Genomic DNA, 24,048 nt, shown 5'->3' with positions numbered 1-24,048 from the left:
TTGCATTAATTGAAATTCCGTTCCCGACATAATCGGAACGCAGGGAATCGTTTAATTAATATGAAACTGCAATCATAATTTCAATTACCCCAAATGTTACATATTCTTGTGATTTACTATCCATTAGTAAGTATTGATTTTCCGAAAAAAGGCACCTCAATTTATCAAGTAAATGAGAGTGGAACCTTTTTAGAAATAGAGGAAACTAATAGAGCATAAACACTAATGGTAGAAGGGCGATTTAAATTAATAAGCTTAAGTTTCCGCTTAATAAAGTTTGCTATTCCATTTTTGATTGTGGGAATGTCCATTCGTTCTACTAGGCTTCGATTTCAAATCGGGATCTCACTCTCCCATAAAGTTGCACATTTCTACTGTTTATTGAATTTAAATGTAGTACGTAAGGATCAACCTCAAAACAATTACATTATCCGAAGAGTATACTCCCTTATGCGTTTCACGTTGAAGTTTACATCTCAAGATATAAATTGAAGCAATTTAAGGACGCCAGAGCTACGATGACCGGTGAAACAGTAAAGTAAACGCAGGATTTGACCCAAATCCCAGGGTAAAAGGTTCTATTAGTTTCCTATGTATTCAAGAGCTTCACGAAATTCATCTTAATGGGATGAGTACATAAACCCTTAGTTCTTCGTTGATTAACAAAAATAGCTAAATCAATACGATAGAGTTTTGCTTTTTGGGGAATGGGGGATATTTAATTTGTGAAATTGGTTTTAAAATCCCATCGTATAATATATTGGGTATAGTTACGAGACTGAGTCGACTCTGAGTAGTAATTTCGCCTCAATTGGTAGGTGTCTCGCAAAAAATCGTAACGACGGAGGAATTCAAGGTAACTTCATTGTGGGGTAAATAGAAAGTCAATTGATTTTCATTTATCTCTGTTAAAATCGCTTATTCGTGATGAATCGTCTTTAACTTACTTGATTTGATTCACGGTCTCTGACAGCGCTATTACCACGGCCTAGCGAATACACTTTATTCTCCGAAAGTTAAGATTAATGACAAGATTTGGAAGATTTTACTACAATAACTTACCGTTAAGAACGTGTACTGCGACAGTTGCAAAAGCTAACGTTCCAACGGCGCACGTGTAGTTTCCGGAATGACGCTTTTGTAGAGGGGCCACTGTGAGGGTGGATACAACCATGTCCGTCCCTGTCGAGATGTTGGAATTGTTGGAGCTGAAACAGAGTATGGTAATTACCAAGAATGTAAGAGAATGTTAGAGGTGATTAATAACTCAGCACAATACGTGAACCTATTCTTTCGAAATATTTCTACTATTATGCACCGCGTTTAGAAATGTCACAAACAAACATCGGCCACTATCATATGTGGTAAATTACGAAGTATGCGGTCATATTTAATTGAAATACCACGTTTATCATAATTTGTTTAAATACTGTAACGCCATTTTGCAACAGTAGCATTGAAAAAACAAATTGGTTACAAATTTTTCTTCTCATACATTCATTGTTCCTTAATGGTTTAAGGAAGCAGGTAGAGCCGCCGAGTCTCACTTAGGTCTCAGGTTTCATGGTTTTAATTAGACCTATTCGGTTACATTTGCCACTAAATCAACCTGCGACATAAAGAGCATTGAGTCAACAATTTTTGAAGTTGCGTCGAAAGATGAGTAAGAGCCCAAGTCCATCCGTGATTGGTAGTAAAAAGAGCATGCGCCATTCAAAATTAAAACTGCCTCCATTATTATTCGCAATAGTGATTTTTCAAAGCGACCTTATATGGTCCTAGTCTTATTATTAATTTGTGGCTGAGCTGCAGTTGAGAGTGGGTCCATTTTACTAGTAAAAAAGTGAATCATTAATTTGGAATTTAGACTGAAGTGCCAAACAGAAGAATTTTCAAAATTGGGATTATATCGTGTGGGAACTGTTAGACTTCTTGCATCTATGGCGAAGATTGACGTGAGCGGAAATACATTTTTATGCAAGGAAAGATGTCTTCTCAAGAAAGTCTAGGTATTTTTAAAAGCTACCAGATCCCACCAGAAAACTCTGATGGGAGTGGACCTCGCCAAACACAGAGAGAACCTCAAGCAAGCCCAGAAGAGATGAGGCGAGCCGATGAAGATAAAATGTGAAATAAGCCAGTCGTACACAAGTGGAGATCCAGAGATCCCTACACAAAAGTTGAATCAAATAGAGGTTGAAGTAGAGGAAGCCAACAGAGAGCAGCGAGAAACCAAGAGAATCGAAGAAGGGCAACATAAACTGGAAGGTGTTTTACAATAAGACCAAGAGAAAATGGAAAGAAAAATAGAGAAACCCAGGTGGAGGAGGATTTAAAAAAAACAAAAAGTAAAAATAAAGCTTTACGCCGAAATGGGACAAAATTGTGCAGGGGTTCTGATTGTCCCCAGCACCGGTCGGGAGCGAGGCGGAGCGAGCAGGTCTCACCCGACCGTTACCGAACGTGGTAGGGAACCAGATCAGGGCGCCATTAAAAGCTTCTGGCCTTTGTGACGACCTTTGCATGAAATCGGATATGAAACTACACCAGGATAAAACGCATGATGCGATAAGCGATAAGCAAACAAGAATTTTTAATCCCTTTTCCAGAAGAAACTCTATCACCAGGTCTCCACCTGCACTTCAAAAAAGTTCAAGTGAGCTAGAAAGGAGGGAAAATGAGGTTTTCTTCGTAAGAGAAGGAAAGGATCCGTTGAAATTGTCTATGTCGGTCACAAAATCCAGCTCAGCTAAAAGATAATGTGAAGGTAACGTAGAGGGCGAGATATAAGAAGTACTTGGACCAGCTGACAAGGCGATTAAGGGTATAGTTAAAACGACAGGCAATTGACGCAAACAAAGAATGGGAATGTCGATTAGGAAACGCAATGTAAAAAGACCAGATCCATGTGGAGAGCGAAGATACAGACAGCGAACAGGAAAGAATCTCCCCCAGAGAGAAGTCCAACAGAAATATGAGGAAGAAATAACTGCCATATTTATAACAGGAATGGGCCCAACCACAAGTGCACAGAAAGTTACGCAAGCAATAATATAAGATTCCGATGTAGGAATAAAAACAATAAGACTAGGAAAATATAAGGTACAAACTGCAGTAGTAAAGGTTCCAAGGACGCGGACTGTCACCATGATTAAATCAGTGAGATTAAAGATTCAATGGATTGGGTGTAGTCAGTGAGAGAGAGTTCACATCATAAGGTGTTGTAAATGTCTTAAATATGGACACAAAACCAGAGAATGTCAAAACAACGAAATGTGTACTAAGTGTGGACCAAATTAAATGAGAAGAAAATTCGTGGAGAAAGAAGGGACAGAATCAGTCGGAGTAGTGGAGCCCAAATAACCAAAAATTAGTGTTAAGGTACTACAGGAGAACTTAGGGAGAGAAAAGGAAGCCCACGACTTAGCATATGCTACTGCAAATCAGAAACAGGTTGATATTGTAATAATAAGTGAACCGAAGAAAGCCTTAAAGAAAGCGCTTAAGAAAACAAGAGAGGGAGGCTATTATAGCAGGATTAATGCTAAGTCACCCATGTGGGAATCGCCAAAGACCGACGACAGTGGAGAGCAATGGAATGAATTCTTAAATCTGGTCGTTTGCGACCATGTCTGGTATTGGGTAAATAAGACCAACTATGAAGAAGTCTTTACTGATACCTGTCCTATCTCAACACTTCCCCAGAGATGTGGAAAAGATGTTAATAGGATCTGGAGTAATAAATACGATATCTGCACTGTTGACGACTATTCTAGAAAGGGCTCAAGTAGCAAAATACGAGGAAATACCAAGAATTAAGACAAAAAGGTACCAGTCACAGAAATCAGGAGAATTGGAGGGGGTCAAAAATCTCCTTCGAAAGATATGAAACATTCAAGAAATTAAAGAAGTTAACAACAAAAAAGAATAGCATTTAAATAATTTAATTGAACAATTAAGAAATTTTTTCTATTTCGGTGTCACAATGATGATTTTGTACAACTGTTTTCGGCCGAAAACAGTTGTACAAAGACAGTGATTATAGTCGTTTTTTTTGGAAACTCATCTCTTAAGTTGGCAGTTACTAGTTAGTACACGTAGGTACTTCGTTGGGTACTTCCATGTTTGAACTTCAAAATGTCAGTCTTACTACGCTGCCAACCTAAAACTTAACGGCATAAAAAGTGTTCCCAACATAAAACATGTTAGTTCTAATGTTCCCTATAGTTTCTGATAATGATTTTTTTAATTAAATTAAAGCACCGAAATAGAAAAAATAGTATGATAAACGCGTGTTACAATGCTTTATTGTAATACTCCTATCTTGCGGACACTCGTATTACAATAGGTCGCATTGTAACACTTGTCTTTCAATATACTATTAGGGGGTAGAGCCAGCTGAAGAAAGTGGTATTCATAACAGAGATGAAATTTTAGAAGAAAGGTTAATCAGACGTTAAGAAGATCTGTGTGCACAAGAATTAAATTTGAAAATGAAGAAGAATCAAGAAGAAAGGTAGTCCTGTTGGAGCAAGCATATTTAAAGAACGAAAGGAAGCAATGTTACTACAAGACATGAATAAGAATTTGGAACAAGATCAACAAAATTGAAGGACAGTCAAGAAGAAGTAGAACTAGCACAATATTTCAAGTTATTGAGTGAAGAAGAATTTTACGAAGACGAAGAAGTTAAAGAAGTAAACAAATTACGGAGCATGAACAAATTATTAAGCAAAATAGAAATATTAGAGAGGTAGAGAATTATATTATAGGATTTTTAGCGCAAAGATGATCAGAGGGAAGAATGACCAAGCTATAACGATAAGTTAATAGTAGTAATAGTAGGTAGCGTAATGTTTGACCGTATTGGAGAAAATGAGTGCGATTGCCACAATCTCTTCGAGTGAAAAAATCCATTCCATTTTAAACCGGCTGAGAATACCGAAATGTGGGCTTTCCATTGGCTGTTAGGGCACGCCAGTTGAGGTCATTGCGTTAAAAAAAGGAGGTCCGTTTCGGTTTTCCTAACGGGAAAGATTCAAACAGCGAAAAGCATTTTCATGAGCGGGCACGAACCAATTTGGGTACGATAATTCTTCATCATAACTTCATACTATTGACATCATAAACGACTCATTATCGTCCATGAAATCCGTAACAAAACGCGGTTCGTAGAACACCAGAAAGTCCCAGACCCCCAAGCCACCATCTCCGAAAGGCACAGCAACAACTGGACCACTACACTATTATGGGTTTCATCACATTGTGGAATTGCTGGGAACGAGACGACTGATCAACAAACAAAATTTGCAACACCCCATCCTCACAACACCGTACGTAAAATCACCATCCAGGACATACTGATTGCACAAAGAACAAACTCATAAACCAATGGCAGAGTAAATGGACAATATGCTTTCTGGAAGGAATACAAATACCAACCAAATATAAGTACCTAGCCCATAAACCATAAATGGGTGCCGATAACCCTGGCAGTTGAGATACCATCCATTAAATTTAAATTTAAGAAATATTAAATTGTTTGAAGTAATTTTAATATTCCTGAAGGAATCGACCCATAAAAATTATTTGCATGAAGCAAATTTTGGAGTGTATTCATTGATAAGAATCGAATGCAAAGAAAAGATTTTGGGTTATTTTATTCCATTGAGTAAAAAGTGCATTTAATTTCAGTGCATTTAGAAAGGGTTGAATTAAAATTCCGTAGAGGTTCGATTTTATTTTATACAAGATGAGGTCTGCGACCCTTCTAAATGTAACTGCGCCGTTACATCCTTTTAGCTTAAATTACCGGATTTATTAATTTAATATCATTGTTTATCACTTATTTGTCTAGTTATCAAAGCTCTGCTTCCAATTTATGGCAGAACTTACTTTTTTACAATACGGATTGAAGTATTAGACCTTTCCTTGAATCGTGCAGGAAGTCAAAAGTTATAATAGTCATTCATATGCGCTGTTCATTTTCTTATTCGCCACGCTATTATTTAACTAAAGTAGTACATTGAGTTCTCTTTTGTATTCCAGTGCATATATGCATCTATATATTCATACGAGAACGTAATTTCGCAAGTTTAACTGTGCATAATTAAATTAATTAAGTGACTTAGTTTAAAGTTGTGTGACTGAATAGTGAATGCATTTTACGCTGCAGCTCATCCGGGGACAATATTTGAGCCTGGCACACTTCTATATTGGGTGAATTGGTTGAGGTAAAAATAAGTGCACATTTACCTTTAACCAGTAACGACTTTTTCCACTGTAGCATTATTATGCGCAATGTGTCTTGTCCTTGTTGGATGGCGAAATGCCAGAAACAAACATCAACGCGCTGTTCTATAAATCTGCACTGCCATCCAATAACTCACAGGGACGAAAAACGTTTTTGTACTAAAATTGCAGTGTCAAATTCATAATACATTTTTAACTGTGAGAGTACGCTCTAATAGAGAGTGAGATAATTGACAGTTTCCATCAAGCATAAAAAGTCGTTCTCCTGTGGTGGTGCACATTTTAATGGATTGTTGATTTTTAATTTCTATGGAGATGTAAAAATGTCTATAAGCATGTAGGTTGACAAGGGAATTCTTGAAAAAGTATAAATGAAAAGCTCTGAAATGGCGCACCAAGGGAAATTATCGCAAGATAACTTTTACTAATGCTAATGCAATTGTGTTGTACGTTATTCGTGCAGACAGCTTTCTTGTGAGTGCGAATATCTTTTCTCTAATCCGTTAGATCCATTACTGGGAATTTAAATTTTTTTCGCATATAATGATATCTTTTCATGCTATGCATTTGGTGCGAGTAACGGCATACTTAGCTTTAAATGCGTTTACACTTAAACTTTTTAATAAGACGCCGCCGGTTTAACACAATTTCATATATCGATTTTTCTTTCTGACAACGTTCAATACAATTACGCACATACTTTTCCAGTATATATGTAAATTCGGATCTCTAAATGCCGGATATTGCGATTATTTATTGTTATGTTTATTCGGATGCCGCAGTTTGCTTAGCAATGCGGCAATTATCATCAAACCAGTCATAGGGTCTACAGCTGCAAAAGGACAAATTTGTTGTCGAAAGTTTATGTTTGCATCGCCCATATTGCCTAATACGCACGAATTTGAAATGCTTTGTTGCGTAAACACTCCAATATTTGTTATGCAAAAACATGCTGCAGTTGGATCTAAACACCGACGTGTTGGACATCCAAAAAAATGAAAAGTGGCACTTCGTGAGTGCCGACAGAAGTCACTACTTCTTTCTCTCTCACATTCCATCGCTACATTCTTATTGGTGGTATGTAATATAGAAAAAAAAAACGCGTCCGCTTGGGTTTGATCCCGCGTCATCTACCGTTGTAAATCGAGGAACGGCTAGCTTGTTACTGATCGCCTTCATAATATTCGCCTATACGGATATAAATTCGACAAACTAATACGTATAATTAATAAGAAGTAGTCGCTTCAAATTGATTTGATAGTGCTGTATAACCTGCATCAGCACGACCGACCGTTTCTAAGAAAAATGCCCCCTCCCCCCCCCCCCCCACTCCCCTGTGTAGTGCTGACTTTCTACGCACTAACGGTCGGGCCAGTGCTAATCGTTAGTGCTTTACTATCAAAATTATAGGATCCATGCCGATTGCTAAGCGTTTGTTATATAGGGCGCAAGGAATGAAGATCAGTAACTTGCTTAAGTTTAATACAGGGTGTTAGTGAATAAGTGCGACAAACTTTAAGGGGTAATTCTCCATGAAGAAAAATACAGTTTGCGATATAACTCTTGTCTACGAATGCTTCGTTTTCCGAGATACGGGGTTGTTTTTCTTCTTTTTCCTATGGAGTGTCGTTTTTATGCAAAATTATACACATACATTTCTTAATTGCTTGTCAACAAATGCGCAATATAACTACCTCTACCAACCAAATTTCATTTGTATAGGTATCTCAACAGGTTCCAGAACAATAAATAAATAGTCAGATGTCAGAAAAACACCCCATATCTCAGAAAATGAAGGGGATAAAAGACAAGTAGCAAACTGTCATTACTTTTTCGGGCAGTAATCACCCTCTGAAGTTTGTCGCACTTAGTCATTAACAACCTGTAGGTATATTTGGAATCGTCGAAATCACTAACGATAAGCACTAGACCGGTCGTTAGTGCTTTCAACGAGGGTAGGAAGTTGGCACTTCACAAGAGGGGGTCGATTTCTCGGAAACGGCTGGTCGTGCTGATGCAAGTTATGAAGCACAAAGAGGCACTAAGGAAGCACTAAGGATTAGTACTTTTCCGGTCGTTAGTGCTTTTAACGAGGGTAGGAAGTCAGCACTTCACAAGGGGGGTCGATTTCTCGGAAACGGCCGGTCGCGGTGATGAAAGTTATGAAGCACTAAGAGTTACTAACGAAGCACTAACGACTAGTACTTGTCCGGAAATAAATAAAAAATAAATAAATAAATAAATAAATAAATAAATAAATAAATAAATAAATAAATAAATAAATAAATAAATAAATAAATAAATAAATAAATAAATAAATACGCTTTATACACTGATATTATAATATATTTTTTTTTGACCGACATTAACATCAGTCTCTAGTGCGGAGTGGGGGGTGGAGGACTGCCAAACGCTCACTGATCATAAATATATCACGCGGTCGCAATAACAAACGGGAGGCACCACACAGTGAACGATGGGTGGTGAAACAGCTAGTCCACTCCAAAGCCAAAGTCGCCATAAGAGAAGCCAAGGTTCTCGACACCTTGGAGGAGCTAGACGCAGGTATGGCAACCATAGCAAACACACTTACTGGTGGGACGAGCAAGTGGCAGAACGTAGGAAATCCTGTCTGAAAGGCTCGAAGCCTACAAGATCGTAGCGGGGCATATATGCTAAAGTCACTGCAACCGACGAGGAGGATACATATAAAATTAAAAATTTTTTCCGTTACAAGCGCCGATGCTAAGAGAGGGGCGGGAAAAGCAGAGGGGAGCGGTAGAAATGGTGACCTTAAGTGAAGTAGCGCAGGCGGCAAATAAAATGCCAAAAAGGATAGCCCAAGGTCCTGACAGCCTTTCTTCAGAAGTGGTGGCGCTGTGACCAAGAAGCACCCAAACATCTTCACCAAAGCTTTTGATGAAGTTATGGGAGCTGGCAGATATCCGAGTGGAAAAAAGCGTCTGTAGTACTTGTCCCCAATAAGGAACCCGGAGCAGTGAGGCCCATAGTGGTTATAATCCACCTCGGCAAATTGATGGAGGGAGTAGAGATAGTCGGCAGAAGAATTGCTCCGCAGACAATTATCCTAGGTGGAGAAAAAGATACCGTTAGATCAAAGAATAGAAATCCTTGGGGTTACGGTCGATAAAAGTCTGGCATTAGCTGAATATCCAAGAAAAGTCGTGGAGAAGACTGGGAAAACCGTAGAGCAAATGGGTAGACTTATGTGGAACAGTGGCGGGCCACTGGAGGAAAAGAGAAGGGTGTTAGCCACGATTGCCGATAGCGTATTTCAGTGAGGTATGGGGTGGTGTAGTATGCAAACAAACCGCCAGAGACTTAATTGATAAATTACAAAGGAACACATCGCTAAAGGTGGCAGCTGCAATTTTCTACAAAGGACCTGATGGTAGTTTCTAACACCCCTCCGTTATGGATAAAAATTAGAGCAAGAGCACAATGAAACACGGAAAGCTATCCAAAAATGGGAAGAAGAATGGAATAACAAACAGTCCTGGATCAAGGCAAATATAGGCGCCCTAAAACCATGGGTACTGAGAAAACACGGTACACGGTCCCCACACTGTATACCTAAATAAATTCAAAAAGAGGTTAGATGATAGGAGAGGTAATATAGAAGTCCAATATTGTAGAAAGTGAAAGGAAATGATTGTATCAAAACTGAATAAAAATAGTAAGGCACTAGAAAGAAAGAAGTCAAGAGATAAAAGATGAGATGCCGAGGTAGATAGAGAGCGCACCGGAAGAATGCGAAAGTGACTCCCGTTGCAAGATTCTAGGCCAAAGAAGTGTGAAGGGGTGTTAGTGAGTGGGAGTACCACACCCCTCTCTGTATTATGATACCGACGATCTCCAACAGTTGACGACGAAAATCAACGGCAAATCCCAGACCTTTTCGTACGATTGCCTCCGATTGAGCAATCCACCAGTACGAAGAATATCATTTAAAATTACGTTATCTACGAGGCGCCTCCAGAAAATAAGTTCCTCTATTTTTTTTATAAAAAGAAAACGTAGTTCGGAGGCCTGTGAATGGAACCAGCGTATGACATTCGGTTTTAGCTCTTCGTCATTGCCAAAACGCTGACCGGAGGAAAGGAAATCGCCGGGTGAAAAATCAGGACTGTATGGTCAGAAAACCACTTCCAGCTGAATTTTTGTAGAAGAGTTGATGTGCGCCGAGCCCTATGTGGACGAGCATTGTCATGGGACAGCACAACACCTGCAGTAAGCATTCCACGCCTCTTGCTTTGAAAATTGAATGGCACGTCACAATTTCCACCGTTCACTGTTTCACTGGGCAGGAGTTCAATAAGCAGAATCCTCTTTGTGATGCTTGAACTTCATTTTGACTGCATATCCACTGTGACGCCACTTCATTGACTGCTGTTTGGATTCAGGGGTGAAGTGGGAAACCGACGTCTTGCAATTCTGTCGAAGAATTCGTCGCCGTCTTATGATACCCTTGCAGAGATGTCCATGGTCCTTTTAAGTGTTTCATTTTGTGCTCGGCTGTGAGATTTTTCGACACCCACCTGGCACACAATTTCTTCAACAGCAGGTTCGTACTGACACTTTCATTGATGAGTGACGGTCACTCATCACGCTCTTCATCATTGCCATTTTTAATAGCTTCGCAGAATTGCCTACACCAACGATGCACCATCTGGTTGCCCATGACTCCGTAGACCTACAGAATTGAGGATGAATTCCGACTGGTGCTATTTTTTGGGCATCTAGGAACTTTATCACTGATCAAACCACGCAATCGGCGGGAGAAAGAATAAGAGCTGCTTGTGCAATGCTATTGGCAACAGTTGGAACCTTTCCAGCCGGTATATGATTGCTAGGTCATAGATCTGTTACGCATGCGTAATTTACCAGGATAAATACTTTTACTTTAAAAGAAAAAAAATAGGGAGGCGCTACGTGTGTACAAAACAGCAGCAATCGCGCGACCTATACAGTGTATTTTTAACTTTCTTCAGGGTCAAAAGAACTTAACGTCGCGTAATTAAAACTTCCACCCTTGGGTTAACGCGCGCCATTTTCTTGGCTCCAAAGGAATTTTCATAATACAGCTTTTCGACTTGAGCTTTGACACGGCGCGACCAACTACCCCCGGTGAACATCCGGCCCTGTTTTACCAATAGTATTCACTGTTCATTCTTTTACCGGTCATATCTCCAGAAACTAATTTTACAGATGGAAGTGCTCGTGGACCCCCAAATCAGCAAAATTGGCAATTCTCAATCTGCCCCATTTCTCATTAATTCCGCCATATCCTCAGACTTCTTGTCGCCACTAGATCAAATTTAATCGGCATCGACTACTGCGCCATGAAAATTACTTCTAAGGAAATTACACGTACAAGAAAGAACGTCATTAGCGTTTTTTAAGGGTGGGTTTACTATTAATTAGACTATTTCAGTTATTGTGCTTCTTACTTCGTTATCTAGGCCTTCACTGAAGGTAAGTGTTGTCTTCAAAATAGTTTTCCTAATGTTCTTTCATACAAGGCGTTTATCTAAAGCGTTTAGTTTTGGGTGTACCTACGTCTTTAATCGGTGTTGTGTAACTTAAATGTATCCTTCAACGTATAAATGGCTACCCGAAGTCAAAGAGTTCCAGTTGACTACTGCCTGGCTTACCCGTGAAAATTATTGCGTATACAAAAGAACGTTTGAAAGGGAATTTCTTAAAAATTTGAATATTTAAATAATTTAATCACCCCTACAATTATCTCGAACGTACCCACTACGTCTACATAACGAAGACGGGTAACTTCAAAATTATTCTAAATGAAATTTCGCGTGCATGAAAGAAATTTGTTAGCGTTGCTTCGGGGATGGTGAGTGTAGATTCATTATAAATTACCTAGGGTATTTAAACAATTCCTGTCTTATAAAATTGTCTCGTTCATATTTCACCTTAAATTTCATTATAAACAACAAGTCTCAAATAATGGTTTCGAGATCATTTCGCAAGTTTATTCTTCTGAAAGAAATTCTCGCAATAAGTTTGGCATAAAACAGGAAGCGTCCCTAATGAGTTAAAATAACCCTTTTGAGTGCTTAATGCAACTTACGTTTGGTGCGATTTCTGTTTTGATTCTAATTCGCTCGTTAATACCCAGAAAGCAATTGGAGCGTTATGTTTCTCCAATAGGAACACTTTGGAGAAAAAACGACTTTTCTCATTCCGTTCTCCTTTCGCAAATCCGAATAAGAAATTGTACGGTAAAGTTTAATTTAGATTTTAGGCCGATTTCAATAGTCCAAATCGATATCATTAACAGATCAAAGTAATGAAAATGTAAGGAAGCGTAAAGTATCTGGTATGCGATAACAGGAAAAACTTCCCTAATGACATAATTGGCGCATGCGCATTAACACTAATTGCCTAATTGCTTCTGAACTTCATTAAGCATAAGCAGGGGCAATAAAGGCGTTTTCTTTGAATTAATTACATTACAATTTTTGAGAAAATTATCGAATTCTAACAAAGGAGGGTCTCTCAAGATTTCGATTAAAACGCTTTTTCGCTTATGCCAATTAACATATTAATTTCACCGGTACTTACCTTATTCCCATAGTTAAAGTGCGATCACCTTGTCTCCACGTTATAGGACGATTTTCCCCGGCTCCTCCAACTTGAGTAGCGATACAGGTTAATTCCAGTGCGCTTCCCGCTTTATAATACCTCTCCGTTACTTCACGACCAGATTCGTCGACGATCGTCAACTCTGGAGCTGAAATCGTCAATTAATTAGTGAAAGGATGGTAAAATCAAACTAAGGGTGAGAATAAAAGATTGAATTACTTCTTTTATTTTCTCTTTCTCCAAACCTCGGGCAGCAAATCAAGTGATTTAGAAGTCACCTTTACGTTAAAAACAAACAGTTTTTTAACGACTATGTAAATACAAACTTGCTAATAAAGTAATAGCGTTTGAGTACCCTTGTCTACGCATAATTAGTTTTAATTATCATCTTTTGTTTAAACATAGATATTAAATAATGAGGTTTAAGTATACACACTTGAGGTAATGAGGTAATGAAGACGTTTTTGACATACATTAGTCAATGGATCGAATACTATTAAGTCTAGATTAATGGAGCCACATGGTAAATCTTCCATTAGCAGTGCCATAGAATATACAAAAATGTTGGTCGGACAAATGGAGGGAAGAGGTGCAAAATAAACGAGAAAAGGCGAGTTGCAGAAGGAATCGAACATATACCACATCTAAAAGTAGGTATTACTTCCAATTTGTATCCTAATTAGGGAATGCAATACCGTGATCGCGGGATCCCGAAATACCGGGATCACGCAGCATGTTTGTAATCCCGCAACATAAATGGAGCGGGATCCCGCGGGATTTGCGGGACTGAGGAATTTGTCGACCAAGTGGACGACTCTGTTTACTTTGTTAATGAAACGCATAACGGAGAAGTTATTTTTTATATAATTGTTAAACTTTTTTCGTTAAAAATTTACTATGATTTTTGAGGCACTTTAGAAGTTCATCTTTTTGTGCTTTACAGGTGAGGTTTTTTTGAGTTCTAAGTTAGGCCGAAGGTACTTTTTTGTTAAATATTGTGATAATTAGCGACTTATTTTAATGCAGAAGTTAACCGCACAGAATTGCTTAGTTGTCAATTTATTTAAGGTTTTGCGGGATCCCGCAAATACCGGGATCCCGCGGGATTAACATCTAGCAATCCCGCAAATACCGGGATTGAGATTTTGCTGCGGGATTGCATTCCCTAGTCACATTCTGTAAGAAAAATTTTTTCCCGGTCGATCTGAGACAATTTTTTTTTCGGGCCTCAAAAGAAGGCAGTGTATAACCTTCCTTTTTTACCAAAAATCGACTGCACCAAAATTTCTCGGGAAAACTTTTTCTTTTTAATTTTGGTGCGTAGAATCCAAAACAATTCGTACTTTTTTGATTAGACTTCTCAATCAAAAGTTATAGGCTAGAAACCAATTTCGAAAAAAATTCAAAGGGCTGTAACTTTTGAATTAGTAGCCCAATCTTGGAACTGTTTGAAATTATGGATTCTACAGGCCACATTCTATAAGAAAATTTTTTTTCCGGGTCGATCTGAGACAATTTTTTTTTCGGGGCTCAAAAAAAAGCAGTGTATAACCTTCCTTTTTTACCAAAAATCGACTGCACCAAAATTTCTCGGGAAAACACTTTTTCTTATTAATTTTGGTGCGTAGATTCCAAAACAATTCGTACTTTTTCGATCAGACTTCTCAATCAAAAGTTATAGACTAGAAACCAATTTCGAAAGAAAATTCAAAGGGCTGTAACTTTTGAACTAGTAGCCCAATCTTGGAATTGTTTGAAATTATGGATTCTACAGGCCACATTCTATAAGAAAATTTTTTTCCGGGTCGATCTGAGACAATTTTTTTTTTCGGGGCTCAAAAAAAGGCAGTGTATAACCTTCTTTTTTTACCAAAAATCGACTGCACCAAAATTTCTCGGGAAAACACTTTTTCTTATTAATTTTGGTGCGTAGAATCAAAAACAATTCGTACTTTTTCGATCAGACTTCTCAATCAAAAGTTATAGACTAGAAACCAATTTCGAAAGAAAATTCAAAGGGCTGTAACTTTTGAAATAGTAGCCCAATCTTGGAACTGTTTGAAATTATGGATTCTACAGGCCACATTCTATAAGACAAATTTTTTTCCCGGTTGATCTGAGACAATTTTCTTTCGGCCCTCAAAAGAAGGCAGTGTATAACCTTCCTTTTTTACCAAAAATCGACTGCACCAAAATTTCTCGGGAAAACACTTTCTTATTAATTTTAGTGCGTAGAATCCAAAACAATTCGTACTTTTTCGATTAGACCTCTCAATCAAAAGTTATAGGCTAGAAACCAATTTCGAAAAAAATTCAAAGGGCTGTAACTTTTGAACTAGTAGCCCAATCTTGGAACTGTTTGAAATTATGGATTCTACAGGCCACATTCTATAAGAACATTTTTTTCCGGATTGATCTAAGGCAATTTTTTTTTCGGGGCGTAGAATCCAAAACAATTCGTACTTTTTCGATTAGACTTCGGGGATATCAACTAAAGATGTACAATTCCGTGACTTTGTAAGAGGGTATGATGTGCTGGGATTGGTAGAATTATGGATAGAAGAAAAGAACTGGGAGAAAATGAAGAGTAGGTTACCGAACAAATACAGATGGAAGTATCAATTTGAAACGGAAAAATAAAGGGAAGAGCAAGAGGATGCATTTCAACAGGGGTAAAAAGATAATGGGGGAATGAAACGAAATAGGATAGAAGGCATACAGGAAATACGAGTAGAAGAGGAAGAGGATCATAGTGATAACGATATATAACAGAGAAAGAATGAAAGAGTTAAACAATAAATTAGAAAATATGATAGAGGAAAGGGAGGAAGATAGGTTAAATTTAAATGTCAGAACAAGGAGTAGAGGAAATTGGTTGGAGATGGGAAGGGGAACACTACTTGAAAATCAAGAGATAAACAATGAAACCAAGAGGGGGAGTTGTTACTGGATTTAACAGAAAATAGAGGTATACTGTTTTGTACAGCCATCCTTCATCTGTCATGTGTTTGGCCAGACAGTCTATTTCGATGGAATAAAATTACGTTCCTGGGACCCGAAGAGAAGATAAGTTTAAGGAAAACTAGTGTACTGCGATACGTTTTGTAAGTGCAATTAGTGTTTTTTTGCCGGGATTTTTGACATTTTAACAGTAAACTGTGAGTGGTTTAGGGTTTCATTAATCTGTTTAATTGTTATCGAACGCTTGTCCACTTTTATTGTTACAATTTTTATGGTTAATTTGATTTGTGTTTAGAATAAATTTGTTTGTGTAAATTCGTGTAAATCGTGGGTTTATTCGAACCCCTTAACGATTCAGATAAATGTTTCATGCTTAATTGTGATTAATTTTTTTGATTCGTATTTAAAGCTAATTCCAGGTGTTCTAGTAATCCTTCTGGAATTTAAGGGACTTGATCGTGGCCATAAAATTTGGAATTTGAAGTCGAAATTGGAATTTTTCGTTTTTCCGGGATTCAGATGTGTTCTGGGAAATTTTTATTAAGAGAGCTAGCTAGGTTTAAGGTGTTTTGTGTATGGTTAATTTTGGTCGGACCATTGCACACAGCATTATTATTGCTAGCCCAACGTAAGGCATTGCGTTTATGTACATTCCAGTAAAAGCATATTTCTTTGCATACGCACTAAAATACGCAATGGGGGTAGTGCATGATGCTAAACAAAATTGCAAATTTCGTCAACCTAATACAGTAGTAAACTTATATAGCTAAGGATGAAACGTTTCAATAAAAATGCTTCATTTGAAAGATCATACAACGTGATTCGATATATCTAGAAAAATTTTACTCTCAGGCCGAACGTTTTATTGCAGTCATATAAAAATTGTGGAGGTATTCGTGCGACTCGAAATCGGGGCAAATGGGTTATGTTCGCTAAACGCAATTAATAAGATTATTCGGCGAGAGTAAGACCTGGTAAATGATTCATATACATAGTGTAACGTAAATTTGATTACTTCCTAACTAATACAATAAATTTATGACAGTCTTGAAATTAATTAATTTATAACAGTAAAATATTATTTGTCACTCACGAATGCACCATTTATGACAGCGTGAACCATTTATTACTTCGTTCTAATTGTAACTGAGACTGTAACGCAATTCGATTTGCTTATATAGCAAAGTCGAACGGTCGCGAACATTCGAGAATAAAATAGGCCATATTTCTCGGAAAGATTACGTCACATTCCCGATGACTAACCTTTCATGACGCCTCAATGTCTATGGAAATTTCCGGAAAGTTCGCTACAATTGTACATCAAGTACCTACATTGCATTATCGAAAAAACTTAGTAGCAGAACAGAGGAATGAAACTAGCAATGATTTCAATTTGTTTCAATAACGCATTCACTACAAAAAAATCACTGTACTGTAGAAGGAGGAGCATCAATTAACTAGATTAAGTAAAAACAGAAACCGTTGCACTTTATATGTTACCGTTTATACGAAAACATGTTACTAACTCTAGATTTATTAGGTTCGCCACGTTTATAGTGAACTATCACAACTGAGTAGTAGAGAAACTTTTCTCTGTTAACTTTACACATAAATTTTAATGCGGAGCTATTTACCTAATGGTATTGCGAAAGAATGCAAGCGTTAGGTCACTTACAAGTTTACACGTTTAAATCGGTTAGGTAAGAATCTGAAGTAACAGTGTTGCTTTAATAATAATGCGAGGAAACACAAAAAACGACTGGACTAATGGATTCTCAGGTTGAAACAGAATATCCCGAAAAAGTCTTCCAAATGGCAACCCAACAAAATAATTCTCATTATGTCGAAATTGCACGACGCACAACGATACAAGTGGAATTGTATAGGAGTAAACAACCCTAGCCTGACACTCCGAAAATTGCAGGGTGAAAGTTCTTTCTTGATTAAAACAATTATTACTTTTTATTCTGGATATAATCTACAATCCTGCGTTTTGCACATTCGTCGCTATTACTACTCTCTCATATATTTGCATTATGCCACTATCTACTCATATTCTTCTCAATGGGTTCTAATATACACTTGCGTACAATGGAAATTGATGTAACACATCGCTGAGTTTTTCATTTTTATGAAACTTTATTACAAAATATTCAAATATTAAGCATTTTGGACGTTTATCGTCTAACGTTTTCTATTTCACGGGTTTGCTGAAAGAATCTACGGGAAAATGGGAAAAAGCTTGCAAAATAAAAAATTATGAAGGCAAACTGAACGATATTATGAATGAAGTATGATACGGAGAAATATCAAACCAATAAGCATTTTAAATCAATTGTAGAAGAGCATGTCATAGAATGGAACCGAGAGAACACGACAATTAAACAAAAAATTGGTTGCCAAAGTACAATGACACCTTGACATCTCAAAGGAAAGTACGAAACAATCTGTATACACCAATCGTGCTACGTTTTCGGATTCGAACGTACTGCGCAGATGCCGAAGACCAGGGGATTTTCACAATGAAGCTTGGGGAGAAAGTTATAGTCAATATTATTGAAATTCCCCAGGAAAATAGTTTTGTTTGAAAAGTAGTTTTGACGATCAACTTAGTTGAAGAAAGTTTTATCAGAGGATTCCGCGAAAATTGTAGGGGTTCAATGGTTTTGAAGATACGCTAGAAGTTTTAAGGGTTCGACGTACAGAACTTCTAAATGAAGGTTCTAAAAAGATTATCAAGAGGACACTAGGAAAATTTCAACATTTTAATGCGATCCTTTCATCGTAAGTCTGAGTAGTTTCTAGGGAAATTCCAAGAGAATTTTATGCTTCATTTATTTATTTATTTATTGTGCCCTACAGGCTTATCGCCCAATTACGGGACAAAGTCAATTTGAATTAAGAACAGTGCAGTAAACATTTCAGCAATTTACATTACATTACATTTTCATTTCATCTCGTCTTTCTAATATCTTCTTCATCCACTACTCCCCTCCCCCCCTTCCTCCCGCATCTAATATTTCTCCCCTATTTTTCTCTGTCCTTTCTACTTCTCTGCGTTCTACTATCAGGTGTTCACTATCTTCCTTTTTCCACACCTGAACCTTGCACTTAATTTAATTTTTTTCTCTCCGTTAAATACTTCGGCACCCCCTCCGTTATCAGCTCCATGTACCTTTCGATTTCTCTCCAATTTCTGATCCTCGCCCTCCGGAACGGAACTTTTGCTTTTTATTTCCTTTTTGCAAGTCGCCATTATCGTGGTTTCCCTATAATTTTCCACACAGTCCTTTTTACTTGTTTTGTAAATCGGCACTGTCACCCCTTCCTTCCATTCTTCCACTAGGCCTCCTTTCTATATCCTGCTTACTAGTTTCCTCCGCTGCTCCTTAATACTACCGAAAAATCCATCCATGTCTTGTTTCTTCAAATCTTCTCTTGATATATCGTATCCTTCCAACTCCTCTCTGCCTCTGTCGCACGCCCTTTCTCCTGCTTTCCTTCATCAGGTGCTGCTAACAGTCATCTATTTGTATTTCTCATTTACCTCTGCTTATTATCTTCCAAAAAACTTTCTCTATTTTTATTTCTCTGGTTTATTCTTCATATTCTTTCGTTTCTTCATCTTTTTAGCGCATTTTTGGTAGCTTACAATCCCACTTTGTCCGGCTGGTACGTATACCTACCGGAGCCGTGTAACAACTTTAGGGACGGGGCTGCAACATCTGCACCCCATCTCCTAGTGATTTTTCAGTTATTTCCTGTCTTCCTCTACAATCTTGACCCGACTGTTTTCAAATTGGTGCCGTCAGAAAGATTTTGTAAACGCGCACAACTCCTACCTGACGAAATTTTGCTTTTTTTCCCTACGGGCGAATTTAACCATATTTTGCAAGGCGCTCATCTCCAAGGGGTAGTCAACTTGGGGCGATCAAAAGTTTCTTTAAGGCTCGGATCTCGATCTCTCCTTCTCATGTCGCTAGTAGAAGTTCGAGTCATGAGAAGTGCCCCAAATATTGAGTATTACTTGGCGGAGGGTTTTTAGCAAAATCCAGCAAAATGCGAATTGCTGATGAACGGAAAGGAAGGGTGCTGGCAAAGGGAAGGCGGTAGCCCTTGACAAGATCTTATTGCCGATCGTCAAAACGGGCCAATATAATACTGATCTGCTATCCCAAATTGCTATGAAGTCCCTTCGATCTCACACGAGGACGTTTCTTCTTACATATGCTTTTGTACTATTTTTCTCCTCTCTTTCCCTCTCCATCATTGTTCTGCATGTGTTTCTGCCCCATCATTCATTTCATTTATCTCCCTTTCAATGTTATTGCCTCTTTAATACTTTCCTTCATCTTTTTCCATTCCTGCTCTGTGCTCTCTCCTAGTTAATGTTCTGGCTCCTCTAGCCTCTTTCTTAAATCCCCCACCGTGTCTCTTGTTCATAACTATATCTCTCTTCGTCTTTCAATCTTTCAACATCTTGCTCTTTTCATCTTGGTGGCCCCATTCTGTCCCTGTCCCTACCAAAAAAATCTTTCAAAACTTTTCCGTTTACTAGTATGTAACCAATTACCGACATTCCTTTCTCTCCCATGTAAGTATCTTGCCGAATCCTCTCTCTCCCTCCCTTTAAATATTCTCCAACCTCTTCTTTCTGTGAATTCCAGTAAAAACTCCTCCTCTTTAATGCACTTCCTATATCTTGACTTTACATCTTGTGTTCCTCTTTCCACCATATTTCCTAATTTATTTTTTAGCTCTTGTTATCCTCTTCCCCTCCGCTTCTACTCGTCTTTCCTGTATCTCCTCTTTGTCTCTCGTTTCATTCCCTTATTCCCATATATTTTTTCTTACCCCTGTTAAATGCGTTTGCTCTTCCCTTCACAGTATCCTTTTCTTCAAACTCCCAGAATTATATCTCTTTACTTGCTATCTCCGTTACATTCCAGAACAACACCTTCATGTTACCCATTTCCCTTTTCATTCTGTTTTGTTCCTTTCTTATGCGGTTCGAGTGTTCGTATCCTTCTTCTTCTCTTCCTTCCCTCTCCTTTTCGCCGTCTTCTTTTTCTCAAACCCTGCATTTTCCTCGTTCGTTCGCTTTCGTTACTCCAACTGTATTCTACACCTTCCACCACCACCTCCATCTTACTTTCTTACCCTTACCCATGTCTCCCTCCGCCCCTCCGCTATCTGTCTAATTCCTTCTGTACCCTTCTTTCTCGATCAGTCGGTTCGTCATCTAGGTAGGTATATTCTGCTTCTCTTTAACTTCCCTCTTCTGTTCTCATGTTCTCTGCGACTATTACTTTATTTCACTCTACTTGTAGTATTTCTTCCAGCTATTCCTTAGTGTTTTCTTTCTATTTTCCCTTTTACAACATTACTCCTCTTATAGTTATGTTGTTCCTAATCTTATCTCTTATCTCTTTCGTTCATTATCTTCTTCTAGTTTAGTTATCCTTCTCATCAATTCTGCTTCCTCTTTCTCTCTTTGTTCTTCTCTTATATTCACCTCCTTCCTTAATCCTCTCATTTTCTCCGTTATAATCTCTTTCATTTTTAGCGCATTTTTAAGAATTAAAAAAAATGTGCTATTATTTGTGTTTTGTCCCTCCGTCTGTCCGTCCGTCCGGACGCACTTCTGCCGTTTTGAACTACTTCTAGGGTCCTAGAGTCCTGGAATACCTTGAAGGTGTGCCAGACGGCCATCAAATTTCGCTGTCTAAAAGGGGGCCCTCCCCACGAATTATTTCTTGAGATGGTGTTTTTGAAAGTAAAACGTGCATAACTTTTACATACAACCAGTTGGTCTTAGATTTTGCATACGCATGCCTTCAGTGGTGCCAAGTTAAACTTTAGAAAATGAGGAGGGGCGGGGGGGTAAACACATGTTCTACCCTTCATGGTATTCTAATGAAACGTCTCATCGAAATAAATTGGTTTGTACAAACTATAACTTTCCCGTGCGGCTCTTTTTCGAGATCAGTGAGCGACAAAGCCTGAGGGGGGGGTGGGTTAAAAATTTATGTTATCTCTCATTGTATTCTGATTAAAGGTCTCAACGAAAGGAACCGTTTTCTACCAACTACGGCCCTTCTTTCTGTCCTCTTATCAAAGTACGGGGTGGAGGGGGAGGGGGGGGAGTGAAACTAGTTTCATGGTACTCTAATGAAAGGTCTCAACGAAAGGAATTAATTTCTACCAACCATAGCCCTCTTTGAACTATGAAGAACAATGGTAATGCCAAAGTCAATATCGCCCTATCCCCCAACAGAATGCCGAGAACCTTGTTTAGGGGAAGGATTACCCCCCCCCCCCCCCCCCCCCAATTTTTATATGATCAAGACAAATTTGTTTCGCCAAATAATTTTACCGCTTGATTAAATTGATTACTCGCGGACCAGATTGACGGAACGAACCTTTGGAGTTTATTAATTTTTCCGTTTCCTCTGGGGAAATTCTGATTTGGGGAAATCCATTAACTGTATTTTGTTTGTCTTTGTGGTGGTGGCTGTATTCTGTATACGGATTTGCAATATTTCTTGTAATTCTTGCTTTGATCTTGCGTATATTTGAAAAGGGGACCATTTTCACCCTCCTTATCCAAGTAGCGACGCGTTAGTCCCTATTGGAATCTAGTTGGTTGCTCACTTACCCCCGTGCGTAAGATATGAAGTAAGGATACTGAAATTTGATGAAAAGCTAAACGTTATACAGTTACCTCAGACATATAAAGATTTGCACTTAAGATAGCGGTGATGGATATTTGTATTCGGGACGAACTCTAATAAATAATTGTATAGAAAGTTTCGAGATTAAACGCGGACGGGGAAGAATGATGGAAAATCATTATACAATGTTGTAATAATGTTTTCAGCGGAAGGTGGCGATTTACGCTGGCGGATTTCGAATTTTGGAGGAATAATATGAAGCGTTATTCTGTAATGGGTGTCGGGATGGGAATATGAATGAAGAGAAATGTGCATATCGACAAGCAATGTTTGATAGACGGATTGCTTCAGTGGCGTAGGTTTTTTGTCCCAAGGGATGCGAATTCAATTCCGTACATTATTTTATTTACTCCGTGCCCCTACAAAAACAACGTACTTCAATTCGGCATGGAAAGCAATATATTTCGGAACAGCAGACAAATCCTGCGAAATCTTGTTACCAGTTCGACTGATTTGAATATAAACGTATAATAGATATCCGAATTTGATAAGAAATTTAGGTAATGTTTAGTTTGGACTTCGATTGAGAAATTTAGTATATCACGCTGCCACTGTTTGGGGTGAATATGAAAACAAAGTTTCAAGTGTTTGAATTGTTGAACAGTTATGCACTCATGTAAAAATGGTATGCGCTAAATACCAATTCAATAATCTCGGAACATGCAAATGTTTGAATACGTAAACATAAAAATGGAAAACTAACCTGTGACTTTGAGGAACAGTCTCTTTACTTTTGGGGGATGCGTTGCGACTTGACATTCGTATAGCCCTTCATCCCTGCGTGTGACGTACACAATTTCTAGTCTAAAGTTGTTAGGGTAGCGAAAACTAAGTGTTATACGTTCGTCGCTGCTATACGCGCTCCGTCCTACCGTTAACAAGTGAATGGAGTCTTCTTTGTGATGCAACCATGTCACCTGTAAAGAAAATAAAGCCATAAATTTGCAATTTGTACAAAAGCGATTCATTTGCACGTTTGGTTCTGTATAGGAAAAGAAAGTAGATGACTACATCCTTTATATCATATATTAGCACGTAGATACCTATTATTTCTCAATCAAAAGTTTTCCTAGACAGGATCACACGTTGCAAATTAAATTCGCCACTAAAGTGATGCAATTTTTTGCGTTTAGACAGTTGTATAGACGTCAACTGTTACGTCCGTGCAGAGGTAAATGCTGGAGTGTTAAAATTACTTAGCGACATTCATCTCGAAATACAACTTCAGTATAAGGTTACCGTATCCAGAACCTTCAGATACCGTCTGGACTGCAGAGTGCAGAAGGTCCCGCTAATTAACAAAGTATTCCATGCACTTTATGTAAGAGACTTAGGAATGTTATTTTTCACCAATGCGAAATGGGGTGAGTTGCTTTTTAATAATCTATTTGAAATGGCTACTTTTGAGCATATCAAATTTTGTATTAAATTAAAGTCAGACTTAAATTATTAAAATTCAAGTTACTTCCTCGGA

The 24,048-nt window shown here is 38.1% G+C and overlaps 1 protein-coding gene across 1 annotated transcript in view; it reads right to left on the bottom strand.

Annotated features, from left to right (window-relative positions):
• Positions 1–899: 899 nt before the first annotated feature.
• LOC116165782 overlaps positions 900–24,048 on the bottom strand; it is a 199,726-nt gene continuing 176,577 nt past the window's right edge. The window contains exons 3-7 of the mRNA XM_031480460.1: positions 23,278–23,491; positions 12,859–13,027; positions 1,063–1,208; positions 948–988; positions 900–905 (exon numbers count right to left, since the gene is read on the bottom strand). Coding sequence (XP_031336320.1) covers positions 900–905; positions 948–988; positions 1,063–1,208; positions 12,859–13,027; positions 23,278–23,491 — 576 coding nt within the window. The remainder of the gene's footprint in view (positions 906–947; positions 989–1,062; positions 1,209–12,858; positions 13,028–23,277; positions 23,492–24,048) is intronic.

Source organism: Photinus pyralis, unplaced genomic scaffold, assembly GCF_008802855.1.
Source record: "Photinus pyralis isolate 1611_PpyrPB1 unplaced genomic scaffold, Ppyr1.3 Ppyr1.4_LG3a, whole genome shotgun sequence".
In the NCBI taxonomy this organism is placed as follows: Eukaryota; Metazoa; Arthropoda; class Insecta; order Coleoptera; family Lampyridae; genus Photinus; species Photinus pyralis.
The sequence above is the reverse complement of the archived record's forward strand: the minus strand, read 5'-3'. Positions and strand labels throughout refer to the sequence as shown.